Raw genomic sequence first — 22,894 nt, 5'->3', positions numbered from 1 at the left:
CGGCTGTGTGCTACGGCTGTAATCGGAGGAAAATTGTGCTCGCAGGCTTTATCGAAGGAATATGATCGATCGTCGTTTGAATTTCTGCGTTATAATCTCCGAATGATTTGCGCTGATTTATTGGCTTCGGCGAGCTATTAAAATTTTTATCCTCCATTATTACATTGTAATTTTGCCAGCACTATTTTCAAAGCCTATATGCAATGCTCTATGATCTCTGTATACACTTTCTCATTACCTATACCAGAGGATAATAGTCATTCAAACGTTTTTCTCCGCAAATACGTCCTGACGGGATTATTAATTTTCAACAATACATATATACAGCCGGGATACGAGTTGGCGTGTCGTTTATCGTTGCCGAGTCTGCGCTTGATCAATGGACGTGCTGCCCTCGAGGAAAAAGTGGAAAATATCTTGCGCAGAGAAGCCGTATCGGCTTACCGGACGATTATCCCGGCTGTAAAACGCACGAAAGTTCGTGCAGATTGAAAAATTAACGGCACTCCACATCTTTTCACGGCAAAAACATCGGCTAATATAAAAGGCGCGCTGATTTTGCCCTCATCGTCGAGAGGTGAGTGTGAAAAAATCGCTGATTGAAGTGAAAGTTTAGTGTCGATTAGGCTGTGATTACTGGAAAGCTGAGTAGGATTAGCTTCGTTTTTTTTTATTCGATTATGCTCTATTGCATGATGTTTGTAATGAACTTTTTAAATTTCTTCACGATGCTAGGAACAACTGTCTTGGCCACAGCTGCTGTGCTTGATTTTGGACTTCGCACCTGAGTACAATTGGATGATTATTATCCAAGAATTTTTCGTATGAATAAACATGCGAATATTTATACCCTTTGAGCATTGACAAACAAGGAAATCTTTGCACTCCATTGCGTGACCTTTAGGCTGACATCCATCGGAGACTTCTTTCACACTTATATTTTGCTTCGATTTTTCTCTTTCTACGTCATTAGTCCCGACTCCTTTATTTACGGCTTGGCTTGGATTTTTTGCATGCGACGACTTACTTTGACTCGGCGTTTCTTTTATCGTTACCTGTGGATTTTTATACTGTTTTTAGACCACGTTGTTTATTTTTTGAAGCTATGAATAACAATATTGTAATACTTTTGTATTTTGCTCTTTTTTAGGAGACTTATCCGCTGCTACTTTAGAGCTCGAAGTGCTGCGCGCAGTTTTGCTATCTTTATCGGAGTTTTTCTGTAAGTTGCATCGAGTTGTCATTATTTTTAAGGTGATTTTTAAGATTGATTCTCTGTCCAGCTTACATCTTTCGAGGATTTACCGGCGAACTTTTTGAACAGTCCACCCGACGGCTTTGCTTCTTGAGGTTCTGCTGCAGGTGGGGACTACGCAAAACACGACGATTACACGTAATTTTTTTCTTTAACTTTGATAATTTTTAAAAAATAAGAACCTTTTTAGTTTTCTCTTGCACAGGTTTGCTCGTCGCTACATTTTCGTCCAGTCCAGTCGACCGCGACGAACGAATACTTTCCTGCGATTTCGTATCGTAGTTCGGCAAGACTCCACTGCTCGTACAGCATCCGATGTCGGAAAAGGATTTATCCGGTGCAACCTGAAGACGTAGGTACAGTATAATTCCCGACACTTTTAACATTCGAGGCAACGGCACCTTTTCGTGCTTCAAAATCCCCGTGAGCATCTTGCACTCGGTGAAGCTGTACCGATAGTCGAGGCTGGCATTCGAGCTGCACGTGTTGACGGACTGATCTCTGACCACCTTTCTGAAGGACCTCTCGATGGCTATCTCTCTTCTGGTCCTCCGGGACCATACGCTCTAAAACGAACCGACAAACTCAAAAATCTCCACTTCCTAAGAGTATTTGAAAAAATTACTTTAAAATTCTTCCAAATCTTCTTGTACTTCCGCTTCTTCTCCTTCTTACACGGCTCCGCGCATCCGGTGCTCGCCGTACCGGCACACGCGTCCGCGTTCCTTCCACACCTGAATATCATTCACGAAAAGAGTATAACAAGTGTACGAGCCAACTCGGATGATTAATAACCCCCTCCAAGCTGCCACAAAAGCGCCGTGCTTGTCCCTCTCGTACTTGATAGCCGGGCCATTCGAGCAACAGGCGGCCTCGTCGCTTTCCCTCGTGTCACAACAATTGCCGCAACAGGACTCGGCGACGTTCTTCTTCTTTTTAGCCTGGTTGGATTCGGGAAATCGACAATGGCCCGGGGAAGGAGTTGTCGGAGAATGAGTCGCTCTTTCCTCTTTGCCGCAACCGCCGGAATTCCCTCTGCGACTTTTGATTTGACTGCCGCCGCTGCTGCTACAACACGCCCCTGCGATCGACAATTCCGCGCTCGGAGGCCGCAATTTGTCGTCGTCGCAAGTAAACGCTGATTCACACCGGCTATCCCTTTTCTTCCTCGGCCTCTTGGGCCCTTTCGATCTTTCCCCGGACTTGCATCTGCAGTTCTTGCCGTGTCCCACTGTCCGGACAGAGAGAGAGAGAGAGAGAGAGAGGAAATATTAATTTGCATCGTTTATCCGCATAGCGACACACCGGACAAACCCCTTTTTCACTCTTAGGGGACAATGTCTCGGCTAATGGATGTTTTCGCAAACAAATTTCCTTCTCGAGAAAATATTCAATAGACTATTCTCCCAGCGATTTTCAGGGAAATATTATGAGGCTAGTTTTACTTGTGTGTGTACTAGCGACGATGGCAGCGGTGCGACGAACAGGTCGGATAGTAGCGAGAGCAGACGTTATCCGGTGAATATTTGGAGAGGCGAGTCGGCGGTGCTCTGGGCGCTGTGTGCTCGCGAAGAATCAGGAAAGTCTTCGAGCCCATTTTAACGCCCTCGTGAGAACCGGGCGGTATGCTGCGGGCGATTATGATCACTCGCTTGTCGTTGTCTTCGTCCTGAGGGTAAAAAGCCGATTACTGGTGGTCGAAAGAGGTTATGTTGCTAACCTCACCTTGTCGCTACCGCTTCTCTTCCGATTCCATCTCCGCTGCAACTTGTCCAGCCAGTTCCTCAAAAATTTCGGGCTCTTGAAACTCACGCTGAAAAATTTAATTTAAACGCTCGCAAATCGCGTATCGCGTGAACTCGGCCGACCAAGCGCGCAAAAGTGCGTCCGTTCATGTCACTCGCGCGCTTGTGATGCAAATATCGCGCCGTCCGCATAAATTGTTGCCATTTCTCGTCGAAAGTTTCGAGGAAAGCGAAATTTCCAACTCTTAACTTTCACATTTTCGCATAGGTTTGCATTTCAGCCCGATATTTCACGTCTCTCTCGCCCCCCATTGTTTCGCATAATAACCTCCCGCGAGGCTCGCGCACTCGGATATTTTGAAAACAGGCCTTTGAGCAAATTTGAATAAACGAGAGAGTCCTATACAAAACCGGCATTGTGATGCTAACTTTTAATCTCTTCGGTTTTGGTATAAATTAGCCGAAATTAGAAAGAGGAAAACTCTCCGCGTGCGTCTCTTTTGAAACATTGTGCTGCACCTGATCGCATACATTCCAGAGGCGCCAACGGCTCTCAGCATCTGCACAACAAAAACTCGCTCCACAAACACAAACACATACAAGTTTTTCGTACACGACTCGTTATCCAGCGGCATATCTCTCTTCGGGAGTGTATAGCCGTGGACAAAGGGAAGAAAACGATTACAATCCTTATCTTCCACGAAAGACAATTTGAGAGAAATGTCGCGCTCGCTGGTGTGTAAAAAGGATAGTGGAGCGGATTCCTCTCCGAGAGGCGCCATATTTCTTACGAGCTTTCGCGAAAGCCTGATGCGGGGAAAAATGTTTCTTCCTGCGCGCTGCCTTTTTAACAATTTCATCGCGTGCGTCTCCACCGCGGAATGCAGTGGTAGGCTTTGTAATCATTTCAGACGAATCAGCTCTCGGCCGTTAGATAGCTTCATGTGTATCAGGGGAAAAACGCCCTTCCGTATACGCAGACGAGTAATTATTCAGCTTTTTATTACACAGCATCGCAGAGCCGCTGCGCAATTTCACGCGAACTCGGCTAGAACAAAACACACATACGAGTTTCAATTTGCGGAGGATCGTGTACTACGGCAAAACCAACAAGTGTCTATCATATATAATTATCGTTATTATTCTCGCAAAAGCGCGTATATTGTTTGTGGCGTAATTGACGAGCTATCAATAAAACTTTATTACCCTCGACAATCGATCGCGACTACATTATCATAATTAAGCGGCTCTGCTGTGTGTATAACAGTCTCGCGTTTATTAAGAAACTAAAAAGTGATTCATGCGCCTCTTTCTCAACGAGCCTGACAATGCCGCTGCGAATATATCCCACTCAAGCTTGACGCAACGACGTCGTCGTCGCTTCATATGCAAATTCTCTCAGCGCCGGTGAGCTTCGGGGAAACGCGTCGACTTTGTTATCCCGTTTCGCAGTCGAACGGTCCGATTTTGGTAAAGCTTCGATGCTATTGTTGAATAGGGTATATCCTACGGTGACAATCTCGTTGACTCTACGCAGTCGTGCGCGGGGCTGTGGTTTGGCGGCGAAGCGGAAAATTCGAGAAAAATATAAGACGACGCGTCGATGCGCCTTTTTATATAGCTCAGTCTTCCGGTGCATCGAGTCACGAAAGAGATTACAAATTCGGACGGTGTGTTTTGTAACACCAGGCCAGCGGGGCTATTGTTTGCATTGCATCTGCGGTTTTTTCTTCCGAGATCGTAAATTGCGGGCAGAGGAAGTTCCTCGTAAAAACGTATCCGGCCTCCTTCTCATTGTCCGCTCGCGCGTGCGCGTGTATTATCAGAAAATTACCATCTTCGCCATTGTTGCAAGGGCTTTAAAAAAGTTATAGCGCTGCGAGCGCGTAAAAGAAAAATTTGCATCGCAGGGAATCGAAGAACTGGGTGGCCCTTCGCACTACAATAAGCATAGCTTCGCTATTATTAGACGGCGCACTCGACGACGCTGAGAGTTTTTGTATATAATGTCGCCTAATTGTACAAATTGAGAAGGGCACACACGATGCGAGCGACGACAAAAAAAATAAATATCGCGATTGTGTCCGGCGGACTCAATCGAGCTCCATTCTCGCCATCCCCTCAAGAATGCGCTATGCACTTACTCGATCGACAATGAAGCTCCTCTCGAGGACAATCGCCACCCCCGCTAGCGCAGCCGATCCATAAATCGTCATCGCATTTCCCGACCACACAGGCGAGAAAACTCAAAAAAAAAAAATCCTCACACATACGCTCGCGCTTATACGTGCCAGAAGCCAAAGAGTGAGAGTGGCCTTGCCGAAACTCCGGAGCCTCATAGAAATCGGCAGAGCTGAAAGCGAGAGCTGCCGCCGCTGCACCATTTGTCGCGATCGACAGGTCACAAGTCAGGTAGTAGCTCTCGCTCGCTCTCTCTCTCTCTCTCATCGTGGGCGACCTTTTTTCTCACAAAAGCAGCCCGCAGCCTCGGCCGCAAAGTCAAAATAAAGTAATTGTTGGGGCTTTGTCGGGAGGAGCCGCTTTTCCTTCGCTTTCGGCCCCGTGTATAACGAATCGCGAAAGTCTGTATAATATTCGAGAGTTGGGGAAATATTTTGAAGGCTGTGGTAATGAAGCGGCCGCGTTGAAATTATAGCCGAGAGGGTCGGGACGCTTTTTCTCTTTTCGCTCTATACGTACTATACTCCGGCTGAAATTTACGCTTCTTCGTTATGCTTGGATATTTTCTCAGGTAGACCGCACAGTCCGGAGCTTCTTTTCGACAATGGGGTGTGTACCGGCATGAGCTTTGTGTCTCGTTGTCCGACGACGATGACGCTGTATATGTACTCTCTCTCTCTCTCTCTCTCTTTGGGTTATGCTTATGTTTACGCTGGCTTGCGACAGGTTGAACGAATTGTCTTTGTGGTGTTTGTCGCGTACGTTGCGGTATTATTAACTAGTCTAAAATTTATTGCTAGTGTTTTTCGCACTTTGAACAAAAGTTCTATGGAAAAGAATTCACTTGTTTATAACCACACACATAGGCATAAAGGCGAGGCCGCGCGAGACACTTAACTTTCGATTCGGGCTGTTTCCGTCCTCGCTTACATACAAAAGTCAGAAAGAGGCTTACGGGGGGATAACGCAAATCCTTCTGTCGGGAAACGCGTGACAAAGGAAATTTCGTTCAAACGTACCGCCTCGCCGACTTGCTCGCGCAGACCGAGTAGTGTAATATCTCCTTGAAATCTTCCGAGGCTTCTTTTTTTACGACTTTTTCGTTCCCAGGCTCTCGAGCGCCCCGGACGAACTCGAAGGAAGATTCATTTTTTACTCGTCTCTGTATAATAGCAACGGCAGCGGCGGCGAAAATATATCGTATAGATGCGCTTGCAGATAATTGAATATTTGAAAGTCATTTTCTTGTGTGTTTGTGTATGTGTGTGCGTGTGTGTCTGTTGCGCATGAGTTTGGTGTCCATTAGGCGAGGATGAAACATCTATTAGCGTAGCTCGGCTATTCTTCTGGTAGGGGGGCTGTTTCGTGATTCGAAGAAAAGGTTCATTTTTCTTACGGGTGTAGAGAGACCAAGTATCAAGCGAACGAGTTTTTATTAGATTTCGATTTGGGCTTACGTGTAGGCTGACGCTAGGTGGCGCATCGGCGCTTTCTTACTTCCCTCATCGCGATCAGCGCAGCAAATGCATAAATAGCGGTACGTCACCTATGCCAAAACTGTCCTTCGTCTGGCCTGTTTTGACTGTTCGTGCTATAACTGCCTGATTGTAGAATTGCAGTAACGTCAATATGATTCATTATGGGTGCTGCTAACTGAGAAATATTCCCTCGAGTCAACACCCGCACCGTTATAAACCCAGCATTTCGCAAAGTATACGTACACCACCACCGTATCTCCTATATCCAAAAACAAAGCAACGCATCTCAAACCCTCCGCACGAGTATAAGTTTCTAATATCCCTTTAAACCGCCCCCTCCACCGAAATTCCCATGATCTCTCAAGATCGAATCATCCGATCTGTCCGGCGTCCCTATAAACAGCCCATACACACACACACACAGCTTGCACGCGATCGGCTAAGGTCGTCGTCGCGAACCCGAGCCGGTAATCGCTGGTAGCACTCGCGATATCACTATATACACTGTCCTACAGGTCGTGAGTAGCGTGAGAGTAGAGATTGACGCTCTCGATGTGTGCCGATCGCGTTCGCTAATCGCCTTAGCCTCAGAGCGATCCTCGGCCGCACACGTGCTTGCAGCAGCAGCAGCAGCAGCGCGCGATCCACACCTGGGTGGGCCTCTCAATCCCCCTTTCGTCCTTAAAATTATGCAGAGGCTCTGAACTGCTCTCGATTGTCTTCTCTCTCGGCTGCAAAAAAGTAGGGAGAAAAATCCGAATGCTCCGCAACGCCGGGAATGCCGCTGCCGGATTATACGTATCCTCCTTCCTTTTTTTACCTCTTCCTCTCTCACTCGAGTGTGTGTTATATATATATATATATATATATCACGGTCTAGCTCGTGCGTGTCCCTTATAGCTTCCGTGACTTTCGGGGATTATTCCGGGAAGCTCCTTCTCGCGATGGGAATGCATAAGGGCTCATCCTCTCTCGCTGACTTTGTATAATACGGCGCTGCATCGCTTCGTTGTTGCTCCTGCTGCTGCTGTAATTTCGAAGGGTGTATACGAGCCAGCTTTTGTGGCCGTATGCTAACGATCCCGCGCTTTAGAAATGACAGACCACAGTGATTACGCGGAGGAAAAAAGAAATCTGTTCGATTTTTCGGCGCATTGTGTGCAAGGGCGCATGAGAATTATTTTATTATCTCCTTCCTGCAACAGCTTTCGATGCCTTGTTTTCGCGGATATTTGAGGTATATAATGGAACTTTTTGGACGGTTGCCGTGTGCGGTTCTTTAGAACGAGCTTGTTACCACTTTTTTTGACTGATTGAAAAAGGCGCTTTTTGTGCAGTCGTTGGAAACGAGGATACGCTTTATTCCGTGGCTTTTATATACCACATGCAAATGCCGACGTGGTATAATTTTTTTGGGTCTATCGGCCGACTAATTGAGGTTCGAATTAGCGCTTCGACCTATACCATAACGCTGTGTGTGTACACCGATAGAAGGCGGGGCAATTTTTAATCGAATTCCAGAGCCGACTCGACAAAAACACTTGTACAACGCACAAAAGAAACTGTGAAATTTGTCACAGTCGCAAGGGTTACGCTTCTCCTCGTTTCTCTTTATCTCTCGTTGACTCAAGCGTCGACTCGAGAAATTCCCATCGAGCGCCTTACGCAAACCTATAGGAAATTGTCGCCGATTAGCATATCAAGCGATATTCTGTCGTAATTCAAAAGCGATGATCCATTTCGTCGATCCGATCCACAAACACTATATACACTGTGTACATAAATTGTCACACGATCATTAGTCATCCCCTTAAAGAAACTCGACGCGAAGCGTGTCTTCACGTCCCGGCTCGGGAGATGTCGCCGACGATAAGAGTTCTCCAGGGATCGGGACTTTAACTCGCGCGTATACATACAGCACCTGCGCGCTGTAGCAGTCTGTCCGTCATTTTTCAGCGAGAGTTTGCGCCCTCCAGCTGTCACGAGCCGGGGAGAGACGTGCGCGCGACACCTTGCGCTCCCTCGACTACTCCGACCTTGAGTAAATACATACATTACGTTTCAACTCGTCGGCTTGCGAATTATCGCGATCGATGCGGCGGGAAATTCAAAACTGGTAAAAAGAAGATGACAATCTCTCTCGGCAACGAGTCAAAGGGCGAGTGAGCTGATAGGGAAAGCCGGTGCTCGGTCGGTCTGAAGGGTGGCTACAGGACCACCCCGAGGGAGCGAAAGTGCGGCGCGTTTTATGTCGAGCGTAAGCCAAAGGCATAGATCACCCGGGTGTCGCTGTGTTTACCACAAACGTCCAAACACGCGCGCGCTTCGTCCTCTCTCTCTCTCTCTCTCGGCGGATCTATTAGGGCTTATACCCGCGGCGCGCTGCATCAGCCTCTTTTCAAAAGAACGAGCGTCTAGTAGCCAGGTAAGCTTGGAGATAGATGTGTGTATACCTGCATGCGCCCTTTGTGCACCGATATAGAGAACGAGCGCCATTGATGTTTTACCGACGCGCGCGGGGCGTGCCTCTCTCGGCTCTTCTTTATACTTACATCGGAGTCGATCGAACGCTCGAATTCACATCGGCGGATCGGCGAGAGTTTAATGCGGATATCGCGTTATTTTTCGTCAAATTTTGAAAATCGAGCATTTGCATGAACATTTATAAGCAGCTAGATCGTATCGCGAGGGACAATGCATCCAGCGGCTTATCCGTCGTCATCATCATCGAATAAACGATGGCCGGGCTGGCTGTAATAAAATAGGAAAATATATGGACTTTTAAAAGCTTCTAAACGACGGAACAGATCCTGTAACGATATACGCGCGGACACGCAGGTGGACAAAAGCAGCCAGCCTCTCCCTCGTCAATTGTCAAATCCACATTTTTCCCTTTGAATCTAACCGTACGCGCACACACACACGCGCGCGCGCATATAACACAAGCGCCTCTTCTCAAGCCACAAAGTCATCCCGACCGATGGTATCTAAGCAAAGAAACAGCGCGACATCTTCGCCTTGATCCGCCGACTCTCGCTTTGACCTCCGAGAGCTGTGTCCCACACAGACACACAGGGCCCACCTATACCACTCTTTTCTCACGTCTCTCGCGCCGCGCGCGCTAAATGATTCAACGCCGCCGCGTATACACATTCCCGAGATTCTGCCCTCGATAATCCAGAGAATTATTATTATACCTATATACTCGCGACTTTTTCCGCGGCGAATTTTCTTCTATATGATAAATAGAACGAGTAGCCGTAAGAGATAAAGGAGAGATAAAGAGAAAAAAAAAACAAAAGTGTCTCTAAAAAGCCATGACACAATATCCTTGGCGGCGACTAAACGTTTTTCTCCGTTCCATTAGGGGACAGGTCGGCGGTGTGTGCACTTCGGGCTTGCCGCTCGCGCGTATACGGATAAGAGGCTACTCACGCGCTTATCTCGGGCAATAAAGTTTTTACCTACCGACGCGCCATATCGCGCCTCGTTATATTGCCCAGGCGACTCTCTCGTTTATACGCCACCGCCGCCGCCGACGAGATAGCTTTTGGGTTTGCGGTGGAATTCTTGAAAGAGAGTCGATCTCGTTTTAATATTTTCTCGATTGAAACGTTCGGTTTCCCCGATTTCTTTAGAGAATTTTTCCAATGTGGATAGCTATTAGAATTTTTATTACTCACTCTTTATAATTGAATTTCACCGTTAATGGCGGAGACGCATCAGCTTGTTGGGAAAGAGGTTTTTTTTATGAAACCCGCGAGTGAATATTTATGAACCGTCACGTGATTAAAACACAGCATATAACTATTACAACGAAATTTAAGAAACTCCCGTCGAATAAAGCTATTCGAAACGTCAAGCCAGCGTTGTTCGGATAAATCAATCGCGAGGCGCGGAAAAAACTTTCGAAAGAAGTAGTAATAATACCGCTCAATCATGCGCGTATGTATAATTAGCTTTTTATACATCGCCGCACCAGATTCGACAGGCTCGAACGTTATTACCTTCGAAATCCGAGCTAACGAATTATCGCCCCCGATAATATCTCCTAATTACGCGCGAAAATTCTCGCGTGCGAGCAGCTCGAAAACGCGTAGAAAAATATCCCGAGAACTGCAGCCGATAAGAACAACGAACTGTCAGGGCCTATAGCTACGAGGAGAAAAGAGGGCAAGTTGTATAGCCGCGTATATCTACGCTATATGTATTCATTACAACACACGTATAGGGGCGGGCTCCGAGCGATTAGCTGTTTGGTTACGCCCTGGTATGTGTGTAGGAGAGATGGAGGCATCCTCGGCTCCTATATACACTCTTTCCACTTTCGCGGGAATTAAATCGTACGTTCTATATCAGAGCCGGCGAGTGAGCTGAGAAAGAGAGAGATTGCGCGTTTTGTGCGTGCGATAATGGCACTTCGATCGACGCGACTCTCGGATTGTTTGCTCAGAGACAATAGGCGCGTGAGCAGCGAGCGACGATCGATTGCTCGCTTGCTTGCGCGAGAGACGGAATGTGCGCGTACGAGGAATTTTAATTGGGCTGTAATTATATGTGTGTGCTTTTTTGTCTCTCTTGTAGCCGATTTGCATTTTTATCGAGCCGCGCGCGTGTTGTTATGGTAGCGGGTATAATCGATTTTCGAGCAGGTGATTCACGATGAATTTTTGATAAGGAATAAAAAACTTATCGGGGTGTAATCACTGAATAAAATTAAAAAATTGTAAGCTACAATAATCTTCCGACGGCACAGACTGGAAGCGCCGCAAGCCAGCAGAGAGCAGCACCTACTAGACACACTCGAGCCAGCATATAGGTATATAGAAGTATCGAAGAGGCCAACGCCGAGCACATATGCGACAGCAGCAGCTGCCGTCGGACAGCAGCAGCAGTACAGCCCATAGGGGGAGGAGAACGAAGCCGATCGGATAAGCTGCGGCGAGAGGAAAAAACGAGAAGAAACGCCTGCGTATATGCGATATTCCCACGCGACATAATGCCAGCTCTACACACACGCGCGGGAGAGCCCATCCCCCTTAGGGGGGGTATATACCTATATACCGACGCCTCCTGTGTGTGTGTGTGTGTTATACCGCTGCATTAGCTATTTTACCCAAAGTCGAGATTTATAACGCTCGCTTATATGCATGCGCTGGATGTAGGCATAGGTGTACTGCGGCGAGGGACAGTGTAGAGAGAGAAAATCGTGTGCGAGTGGTATTCGCGCGAAGGGGATCGCACACTTTGTTGTATAAAACTCGCTGCTGCACGTTCGTGAGTTATGGCGGCGATTTCGAGACGACGCAGACGGCTAATATTCGATTCTGCTGTGCTAACATTTTTAATAATAATAATAGTTATCTTGTGTTATTTTACTCGACGATCTAAAATCACAAAATAAAAATCATCATCGCGACGGCGCGCAACTCGTCGACGATTAATAACCCCCGAAAGGACACATCTCGCGCGTTGGACCAAGTGTCTCGTCTCCCGAGCGACAGACAGGCCGGTGGAGAGAAAAAAAAAAGATTCAAACTCGCGCGCGCGCCTCGAGAAAAATCTCTCTCTTTCTCTCGTTCGTAATTGCTTTTTCGGTGATGTGTTCCCTCTCAGTCTCCGACCACCTAAGTCGCGCCGCAGGATGATGCAGCCGTGCGCGGGTAGAGATATAATGGCGCCCGTTTGTCAAAACACGTCAAAACACCACTCGCGCCTCGCTGATGCGCGGACGAAAACAGCCGGTCACGCCCCACGCGCGCTCTCGCTTGTATTAATTCTCTTCTTCGCTTCTTCCTCTCGGCTCTCTCTCTCTCTCTCCCCTAATTCTTTTTTTACGATTCTCTCCACCTTTTGTCTATACCACACATATCCTTTTTTTCCGAGGCGCCGTATATAGTAGGTATAGGTTTGTCGGCCGTCGTTACCAGCGCTTGGCTCACCCTGTGCACAAAGAAATTACACGGAAACATTACCTCTCTCTATCTCGCTCTTGGGCGCGAGTATAGCACACCTTGCCGAGTCACTCGGCAAACATCACTCTTGAGACGGTCCATTTATACCCCCCGAAAGCGTCGACGTCATCGTTTGGACAGATATCGATACCTCGGATAAATCGGCCCTCCTCTCTCTGTAATAGATTACGCGCGCGCGTTTCTCGAAATATTCCCGCTCTCTCGAAAATTACACTATCACAGCGCAGCACACACCGGACGGCGTTATCGCGATAGGCGCGAGAGCGTTATTAGGTGCGACCAGGTATCGCGTGGCCCCCCAAGCATAATGGCCGGCGCTCACGTGACGTACGTCTGTCTGTCTGCGTTACATAACGCGACTCTTACAGGGATAGCTTCGTATATACGCGGAATAAATTGCGATAAGCGAACCGCATCGCTTTATTATCCGCGGCGTGTATAATAAAATCGATAATTTATCGCTCAATCGAATATTTCCAAGCGCTCGTATATTATTCAGCCAGAGCTGAGAGGGAGAGGAGATCGTTATTATTTCGCGGCAGAGAGAAACCGGCGCAGCGCAAAAACCGATGAAGATAACAACACACTCACACACACACACACACGAGAGCGAAGGAGCTGCAGCAGAGAGGCGAGCGAGAGAAATGGCGGCTTGTTTTTGCGCGAAAAAGAATAAAAGTCCGGCGCGCACGGAAAGAATGGAAGGCGAGGTAATCGATACGCTAACGAGCTGCTGCTGCTGCTGCTGCTGCTGCTGCTGTAGCCGAGGTTATGGCGCGTCGCGCGGCTTTGGCACGAACGTCGAGGCTCTTATCGCGTGCCGAGGATCGAGAGGATAATTAAAGCCCCGATCGCCACGAGAAGAGAGAGAGAGAGAGAGAGAGTTGGGCAGTGATTAGAGGAGAGAAACTCAGTCTCGACGCATGTAGGGGGGTTAATAAAGTATACCGATTTAATTATTGCTTCGAGGATCGGCGACACTTTAGAACCGATAATTCGTTAAAATTATAATATACGCAAACCGGTATACGTATAAAGTTTACTCAGGGAATTACGATTAACCGATTTTTTTTTCCTCCATTACACAGGAAAACCGCAGCGGGAACATCATTTGCGGCTGCGATGGCGAGAACGATTCCGTGCGTGCCATTATTCGCCCTATGCATCTGGCTCGAAACACACGTTCCATCTGGCGAGCTGCGTGTATTTTCGACATGACGAATGTGTCTCCGCTTTATTATAGGAACAGACAATGCTCATCTCTCCGTCTCGCTGCTCCGGAGCCGAAAACACGTTGTAGGGAACAAACGTGTAACAAAGTGAGATACAAAGGCTAGAGCTGCGAAATGAAGTCTAGAGGGAGAAAGACAGAGAAAAGAAGACAGAGCTGGCGCATGGGGTCTATATGGGCCGTGTTTACGCGCTGCGCGTATAGTACTGCACCCTTAAACGTTTGATTTTGTTGTCGCCTTTGCAATACTCAATTATGAGCTGTATAGACCGCCGCGCAGCGTGAACATCTGCCCCTACAACGGGACCCTACTCCTTATTAACGTTATATACGCGCCATTTCTGTAACCCTCGTTAATTCTTTTCCGCCGACCTTATATCCGCGTCTTATTTTTCTCATACATTTAATTAATTTCGATAACAGCACGAGCTACTCGCACACACGTATCATATATGAATTTGCATAAAGCTGCACCTGATGCGATATACATTGTTCCTATTTCTCTGGTGATATGGCGATCCTGTTTCCTGGCGATATAATAGTGCCATATATTCCCGGGCGATTTGAATAAAACGTCGGCGCGGCCCTCGCTCGACTCCATATATCGCGGCATTAAGTAAGCTGCATGATCGCGGGGCTGCGCTCTGCGCCAATCCTATTCATCCTTCGCACTTAACGCGTATGTGTGTACTGTACATACATACGCAACAAAGACTACAGCCAAACGCCGGACTCTGTATCGGGACGTAGGATCGACTCCATGCGCGCGAGTTGTATATAGAGGTTCGCTTATACGCGCATGCGGTCAACTCGATATTATGCCCGCCTATTCTTACATATATATGTGTATAATGTACGGTACGAGCTATATCGCCGGTGGGATGAAATAAATTCACGGCGGCGGGGCTTGATAAGATGAGAGAAAATCGGTTCTTTATTATATTCAGAAAAAGAGCGGGAAATTCAAATTGAAAATAGTCTCGTCCACGTGAAGTTATATACACCGCATGATCATCGAGCGAGCCCCATTAATTACAATATAATGGCACAGAACTACCACATCACTACTACCGGTCGATACATAAGGTATACATCCGATCGCAATTTTCCAAAAGCCGCTCGATCGAGCTCTCTTATCTCGCTCACTCTCTGCAACACACCGACCATATTATACCTCACTCGCTCTTCGGACTCAACGATTTATTCCCCGATAGGCCTCGGCGCAGCGCAAGCCCTCGAGCTATATACAGCGATTACTCTTCCATTGGCGGCTGCTGCAGCGCCCAAAAGAGATAAAACCGAAAAAAAGGCTTGGAAAGAGAGAGAGAGTCCGTGCAAGTGATGATCCTATAACAAACTCAATCCCGGCGCTCTTGCTCTCTCTCTCTCTCTCTCTCTATCTCTCTCTCTCTCTCTTTCTCTCTCGCTCGCCGTAAGAGCTTCATTCAGTCGCTCTGCGCTCTTTGCGTGCGGCGAGAGGAAAAAGAGCCGAAGAAGAAGCCGAAGGAGAAGATCGAATTTGATGAACCGATCGTTCCTTTGGGCTTATAATTACCGTCGGCCCGAGAGAGATCTCTTCGAACCAGTTCTTCTCTTCCGCCGCGCGGCTCTGTGCCTGTATATGGAGAGAGAGAGAGAGAGAGAGAGAGAGAGAGAGAGAGAGAGAGAGAGAGAGAGAGAGAGAGAGATATGGCTGCTCCTCGAATAATATCGGTTATACAGCTGTCTAACGTTTTTTTCGGATAGAGGCGAACGTTTTTACAAGTATACGGAACCGGCAGATGCACCGATTGGGAACTTTTTCCCGCATCTCTACTCTCTTACTCTTCTCCAATATAAGCTTTGAGAGAGAGAGAGAGAGAGAAAGCTCAATTAATCCGAATTACAAACGAAAATTAAACACGCGCTCGAAAAATCCAATCAACGAGAGCGAAGTGTATATCCTCTTTCTCTCTCTCTCTCTCTCTCTCTCTCTCTCTCTCTCTCTCTCTCTCAGCTTTCTCTTCTTTTTATATTCCTCGAGAGCCGCGCGCTGCAGAGCGCCTGGCTCTCTCTCTCTGGTCGGTTCGTCCCCCCCTTATACCTATATCGCTCCGTCCTCTTTTTACCGCATCGGCTTATACACGAGGCGAACATGGCCGCATGCCTCCTGACACGGGCCCAAACAATGGCGGATACAAGGGGGCCCTTTTCTCGCAGCCGGTCCCTCTCCTATACACATTATTTCCAGTCGAGGGAGAGAACTCGGCGGAGCCTTTTTCGACTCTCCGAGAGCTTATTTGGAGATGACAATCGCGCGCACACTGCCGAGAAGAGAGCATAATCAGCGCGAAAACTTACAACGGCGAATAGTGATGATTTTTCCGGAAAAAATAAACAACCGAGAGCGAGCCGAGTACATAGCGTAATCATTGCATTCAGTTGCAGGTTGTAATTACGAGTCAAACGCGCGTAAGATTGATAAAACAATTACGCCGCAAATGTATAATAAGAAACGGCGGCGGCGGCAGTGGGAGGATGAAACGGCTGTAACGAGATAATGACAGGTAAAAGTACAAACAGCTTCGATATATATATATATATATATATATATATGCACGCGCGTAGCTATATATCCAGCGCTCGTGCATTACTCTTTCGATAAGATCGTTATAACGCCGCGGCGTCACGCGATAGTCAAATACATATCTCTCTTATACGCTTTGATTATTCATCGCAGAGAAAATCAATAACCAAGGCTCTCTCTCTCTCTCTACTACCACAAAAAATATCGAGCGAATAAAAAAGTAAGAGAGAATGCATGCGCACTATTAATCCCGGCGCGGATTTGCCGCAAGCGCGCCGCGGAGTTTGATTTATCCCGCGGGCCGCTTCTCACGCGAGCGCGATAACTCACGTCCCTTAATTTCTATTTTTCACCGGCTGTTATATACCACCGCCGCAAAATCCTTTTTTACAGTTTGCGTGTGTGTACGTGTACGTGTTATGTTGCAGGCTGTGTATAATCTCCGCGAATTGATGGCCGACGACGAGGACGAGGGCGAGGAGGAGAGCCTGTGGAGAGCTTCTTTTCAGCGAGAGGAGATTGAGTGGACCGGATTAATTCTTTTTTTTTTGCGAGAGGATAATTGCGGCGATGAAGATTGACGATTTTTCATTATCGCAACTATCCGCGAACTCGTGCGCGGGTAAACGAAGAAGCGATATTTTCAAATATTCCCGCCTTTATAGACTTGCGGACACCGAGAAAAAAAAAAGGAAGGATGTAAGTAAGCGCAGAGCATACCTAAGCGCGCGTCGCGAGTCGCTCGAAAATTCATAGTCCGTCGCGTCGGTTTTTCCGACGCCGAATGATCGATCGCGTTAACAGCGCAGCTCATAAATATGGATATCGGAGAAATGCACGTACGCGCAAAAAGTGAGCTGCTGAGTAGTCGCTCGCGAGTCTATAACCGCAGCGAGTTTTCCTATCCGTCTTTCTATATACACTGCGGCGAGATACATTATATTCGACTTTTTCCGACACGAGTCGTCGAGTGAGCTTCTTTCTGATCTGTCTACGTATTATAAATCAGAGGCTCGTCGCACTCGATTAAAATATTTAATTGCAAAAATAATAATCGCGATATCGCACGTATATATATATATATACAATAAATAATCCCCGTGAGAATCCTCGGGTCACGTACGTATATATAATATAACACAGCGACACACAGAGCTTCCCCGTCGGATCAGCCTCTCTCTCGAAAGCCGCAACAAAGGCCTCAAGCGCGCGATTTATCGTAGCAATTAATTTTCTCGCGGCGTAATTACCTCGAGTACTCTTCCAGTACCACCAGCGCGGACCTGTGTAATATGCATGTCTGTGTGTGTGTATACTAATTGACCGGCGTGGAAATATAGAAAAAACGGCCTCTTTTACCGATCAACACACACCGCCGGTTATTCTTTTTTTTTTTTCTCTCGCTCGATCGTTTTTGTGTGACGTGCGGCTTTTTCGAGCTGCTCCGTGAATTATTATAACGGGAGATGTAGTGTTTCCTCGCCGCGAAAGAAGACGAGGGTCCGAATCATCTCGTGTGTGTCTTAGAGCGGCTGCTGTATACCTGGAAATGATCTGGAGGTAATTAAAAGAAAAGTAGGTGGGCTATTATGGAGAAACGATAGAGATCGAGTCGGTTAATTTTTTTCGATCAGCTTCAAAGAAGTGTCGGGATTGATTGCGATAATTTATGCGAGACTCTGATGGATTGGCGTATTTTGACATGCTCGCGCAGAGATCAGGACTCGAGATGCGTGTTTGTGACTAATCCCGTCAGAATTATTGAGATATTCGCGGCGCTCGTGTGTGTCTCTCTATACATAATGCGTGTCATGTAAGATTATTGTAACGTCTGATCTTCGCTAAAGTTTATTCGAGCGAGCGAATTTTTCTGCTTCTTATTATTTTTTTTTCTCATTCGCCGATCTGTGAGAAGACATTAGGCACACGTGTGTGTGTGAAAGTGTGTATATGGATGACGAGGCGATGACGCTGCAGTCCGTCGAAGATTTATCGAAGAAACGGATAAGGAGAATCTGCCCCGTTGTGTTTCCGGGGCGCCATATGTTTATCGAAAAAGAGAGAAAAAACGTAATCGATGCACATATCTCAAGTCCGACTTAACAATTACCAGCGGATCCAGATCGAGAGAAGAGTCGTACGCAGTAAGCGCACGCGTTTTAAATAAGTAATTACATCGTTATAATTACACACTCGGCGCTCGATAGTCCGTGTAATAAACGAGATCGGACACAGCGCGTTGTTCCGAAAATTATCCAATAAGCGCGAAGCCTTATATACCGCTGCTCACAAAGCGAGAGACAGGCCTAATCTGGCCGATCTAATCTACTTCGGCTCATCGAAACTGGCTGCTTTCGAGCGAGTATACGCGCGGATGTATAAGGGTGGAGCTTAGGCTTCCATACAAGGGTGTGGCCGCGCGCGCGAGAACTTTCATACGCGCGGCGCAGCTGGTTGGGGCAAAAATGATCCTCATGTGTGTCTATAGCTATAGATACATACAAGGAGGAGAATATAGGGGGTTGATGTATAATGTTAGCCAGCTGGCGTTGTGGTATAGGCTTCTCCCTTCGGATTTGCTTTTCCCGGCCTACTTATCGCGCCGCGCGAGTTTCATATTATGCTTCGCGGAACTTCGAGGCCGATAACGATGACACTTGCGAGCATCCGCTGCGCGATATAGAAGACACCTTATAGACGTGCCTTGAATTATTGGGCAAGTTTTTTTTTTATTCTATGAGGAACAGCCTCGAATTTAAAGAGAGCCCAAAAGTCTCTGTCGAGCCTGTTCCGAAAAGCTATAAAAACTCAATGAAGGCCTTCCCGAAAGCCACGTGTAGGTCGAGGGACTGCACATGGCGAAAAGCGCCAATATTTGGATATCCTCTCTCGATTTCTAAGGCAATTACCCCCTCGCTCGCGTGCAGCCGTCCTCAGCTGTACAGAAAGAAAAAATAGAGGAGCCTCGCGATTCAAGAGAGTGTACAGGCAGCTCCGAGAATAGTTGAACACTATATACACGCGTCCCATCTCAGCGGGATCTTTTAACGTTTCGCGCGAAGTCAGCCGCTCGGTTTTAGCGCCGAAGAATAACACAGAGGATAGAGGAAGGAAGAGCGAGTGCATACACTATACGCGTGTCCCCTAAAACCTCACCCTAGGGGGGGTTGCATCTCGCGCGCGCGCGCGCGCCCCCACACGGCGACAATGAACAGCTCGATCCCCGGAGACCCCACAAAGCGTCAGATTTGTACGACAACGTCGGACAATGACATCTCTCTGCCAAAGAGACACACGCGCAGCTTCTTCATTTCGAACAAAAGGGAAAACCTCGTGTTTTGCTTACACTGACTCACGGAATAACCTCGTGTACACACGTCGGCCGGCCGGAAAATAAACTCGCTTCACGCGGCGCAACGTGTGCCGGTTGCGCATCGTATATAGGGACCACCAGATACACTGCACGCATGTAAGACCGCAAGCAGCCTTAGGACAAAGAAAGTCAGCGCCGTCCATACTTCTTGGGGCACATGTACTGCACGCGTGTCTGCTCAACGCGGCGGAATGATGCGATATTGTGTCGCACAATGCCAAGACCGACTGCCCGCGGTGGCCGCACGCGCGAGCGAGCAACGGCTCTGTCTCTCTTTCTGACAGGTAATAGTTAAGACGGATGTGTGTTTAGAAGAGCAGCTGTGTATGGCGCGTGTTTACACACTGGTGCTACATTATGGAGTCAACAAATCGGAAGGACAGAGAGAGAAGAGAGAGAAGAAAAGCTGCGGCTGCGCAGCAGACTTTTTATACGCTAAACGCGACAGATTGGGGGTGTAGTACACGCGTATATAAAGCTGTGCGGTTGTGCGGACGATTAACTTTTTTTTTACTGCGCGGCAGTGTGTATAATACGCGCGACTTCACCGCAGCTAATTTATCGTCCGAATTGCTCGAACTCGAGGAGAAAAGAGTCTTTATAATCGTCGTTGTGAGAGAGAGAGCTACTGTGCGTCTCAGGATACTGCTGTAAAGTTATATTGCGTTGTATATTTCGAACGGCGCAAGATTGGAATTATTGCGGTGTTTCGGAGCTATTCGAGGGTCGTTTTTACGCGATGCATGCTGAAATCAAAATATTATTGGTTAATTTTCTCCATTTTTCAAAAACCAGTTCATTTAGCAAAAACGACGCCGCATACCCCCTCCGTAAGTACCGCCCTAATTCCATAATTTACCTCTCGCCTAATGATTTTTACGACCATCTTTATTACCTCGTCTTGCCTCTCTCGAAAAAAAAAAAACAGAAGCCGAGCAAACCGCGCGTCTCGACTGCTTTTTTCTCGAAGAAAATTCCCGCCAACGACAACCTGGCCCACAAATCCTTCAAACCCTGCACACGGCACAGAGCTGAGTACGTACCAGTATCAATTCCAGCGAGGCATTTTATACCCATAAGAAGACTCGCGCGGCGAATCAGCGCGTTCGAATTAGCCGCGGAGAAATTCAAAATGGCAGAGGGAAGGCTCTAACGAGCCGCTGCACATAAACTCCAGCGCACACGCGAGAGAGGAGTTCGTTATGGCATTGTAATCGGCTTTCTTGCGCGGCGCCGAATATCCCTCTGCGAGTTCGTTATACACCGATGTGTATAGGTATATATATAGATATACAGGTGTACCGGTTTTTCGAAGAAGCGTGGTATGGCCGTTCCGAAAATCGGAGGAATTTCAGCCTTTGCTTTTTATTTTCGGAAGATAGGCCTAATTGTTTATTCAAAATGGTGGCGCGGAATGACCGCGCGACGGTTCGATTTTTATAGGATAGACCGGACACCCGTCGCGATGAAGCTCTGATGGGATAAGTTATAATATCCGATTTCTGTTGAAATTATGAAAACAAGTTTATTTAAACAATTCTCTCGTCTTTATCGCACTGATATTACACCGAAAATCGGCAGAGCGGCGCAAATCCGCTCGCAGAGCGTACAGTAATCCCACAACGAAGCATCGTAATCCATAACTCCGCACCGCGCGGCGTGTCTCGGAAATTCCTCAAAGAATTTCAAATTTCCGCCGGGCGTAAATTATAGCAGCGCGTCGTCGTCGGCAGCAGAACCCAAAAGAGGCGCTCGTCGAATCGTTTAGCTCTCTTTCTCTCTCTCTCTCTCTCTCTCTCCCATCAGTGACAGGCACAACAGCGCATTAACTCGGAATTACAGCAGAGCTTTCCTGTGTGTGCCAGCCGAGTCTCCTACAGAGCGAGAGAAAAAAAGATTAACCTCCACACACACACACACACACACACACACACACAGACACGAATCTCGATGGAAATATTATGCACGAGGCCATGTGTGTGTGTGAGAGTTCGATACGAGCAGCTTCTTCTCCGGACATAATTTACACTGCGGGCGGGTAGCGACAGCATTAGTAGCTAAGTGGGGCCTTACGTGCTGTGTGTGGTATGCTATGCGCGCGAGAAAACCGGGCGCTGGAGAGCCCGATTCCTATCTGCTGCAGCAGCGCTGCACACCAGCAGCCGAGATTACGATCGAGAAAAGAAAGCTACTTCTTGTTTCTTATTATTTCTCGCTGCGTGTGTTTGTAATGCCGCGTATTTATCGAACGTGTGAGCGAGAGAGAGAGAGAGAGACTGGTTGGGCCTTTTGTGTGTGTGTTTATAATGGGCCTTGTATATAGGAGGTGTATGGATATGGACGGGTTATAGGAGGGAAATTCTTGGGGGAAATTTTTGTTTCACACTAGCTGCTATTTGTCATAGGGTAGAGATTGATACGATTGTAAGGTTTAATGACTGGTTTATTTAAATTTGGGAATCGTATAATCGTATAATCTTTTGGGCAGTTCACCTTATTCATTTGCATAAAGGAAAGAGTAATGCCGCACGATTTCAATAAATAACATCATTTTTTTTCAAAATAAACTCCACACTTCACAAAAAGCCATCTCCGAAGTTCATCATCCTAACGCAGAAGCTGTCAGCCTATGCAAAGCACGTATTTAATCTCGTAATTCACACACCCGATTCAGAAGAGCTCTCCCCCATATCTGCAGACACTTAGCTTTCCGGAAAGAAATTCATGATATAAGAAAAATATCCGCCAGAAACAGCTGGCGCGAACGCGAGAGCCTTGATTTATTACACATATCGCCTCCATTTTCGTAATGAATGCGCCGAGCCCGCACACATGGCTCTCTCACCGCAAAAATCGATACTATAACGCTGTAAATGCACATCCGCGTGAAAATCGTTAAAATCGAGCGAGGAATTCCATAAACATAATCACGAAGAGCTTTCTCTTCCGTACACACAACTCGTATAATAGATCGCCGGACAAAACGAGAGGCGTAGGCGATAAAACCTCTCTCGGATTTGGAAATTCAACGCCGATGTGCGGAGCGCCTATTAATCCAGCGTTTAGGAAAATTCATGAGCAGCTTCGCCG

General features: G+C 47.3%; 1 protein-coding gene across 1 annotated transcript; it reads right to left on the bottom strand.

The window, feature by feature from the left end:
• Positions 1 to 636: 636 nt before the first annotated feature.
• Positions 637 to 3,358, bottom strand: LOC100680437. Its single transcript, XM_008209163.3, has 10 exons — positions 2,981 to 3,358; positions 2,701 to 2,924; positions 2,096 to 2,486; positions 1,881 to 1,989; positions 1,657 to 1,821; positions 1,438 to 1,599; positions 1,289 to 1,369; positions 1,128 to 1,220; positions 851 to 1,055; positions 637 to 784 (listed from the first exon to the last, which is right to left on the bottom strand). Coding segments are annotated over exons 2-10 (1,260 nt in total). The 5' UTR covers positions 2,702 to 2,924; positions 2,981 to 3,358; the 3' UTR covers positions 637 to 731.
• Positions 3,359 to 22,894: the final 19,536 nt, after the last annotated feature.

This window comes from Nasonia vitripennis, chromosome 5 (assembly GCF_009193385.2).
Source record: "Nasonia vitripennis strain AsymCx chromosome 5, Nvit_psr_1.1, whole genome shotgun sequence".
In the NCBI taxonomy this organism is placed as follows: Eukaryota; Metazoa; Arthropoda; class Insecta; order Hymenoptera; family Pteromalidae; genus Nasonia; species Nasonia vitripennis.
This window is presented reverse-complemented; position numbering and strand designations above follow the sequence as displayed.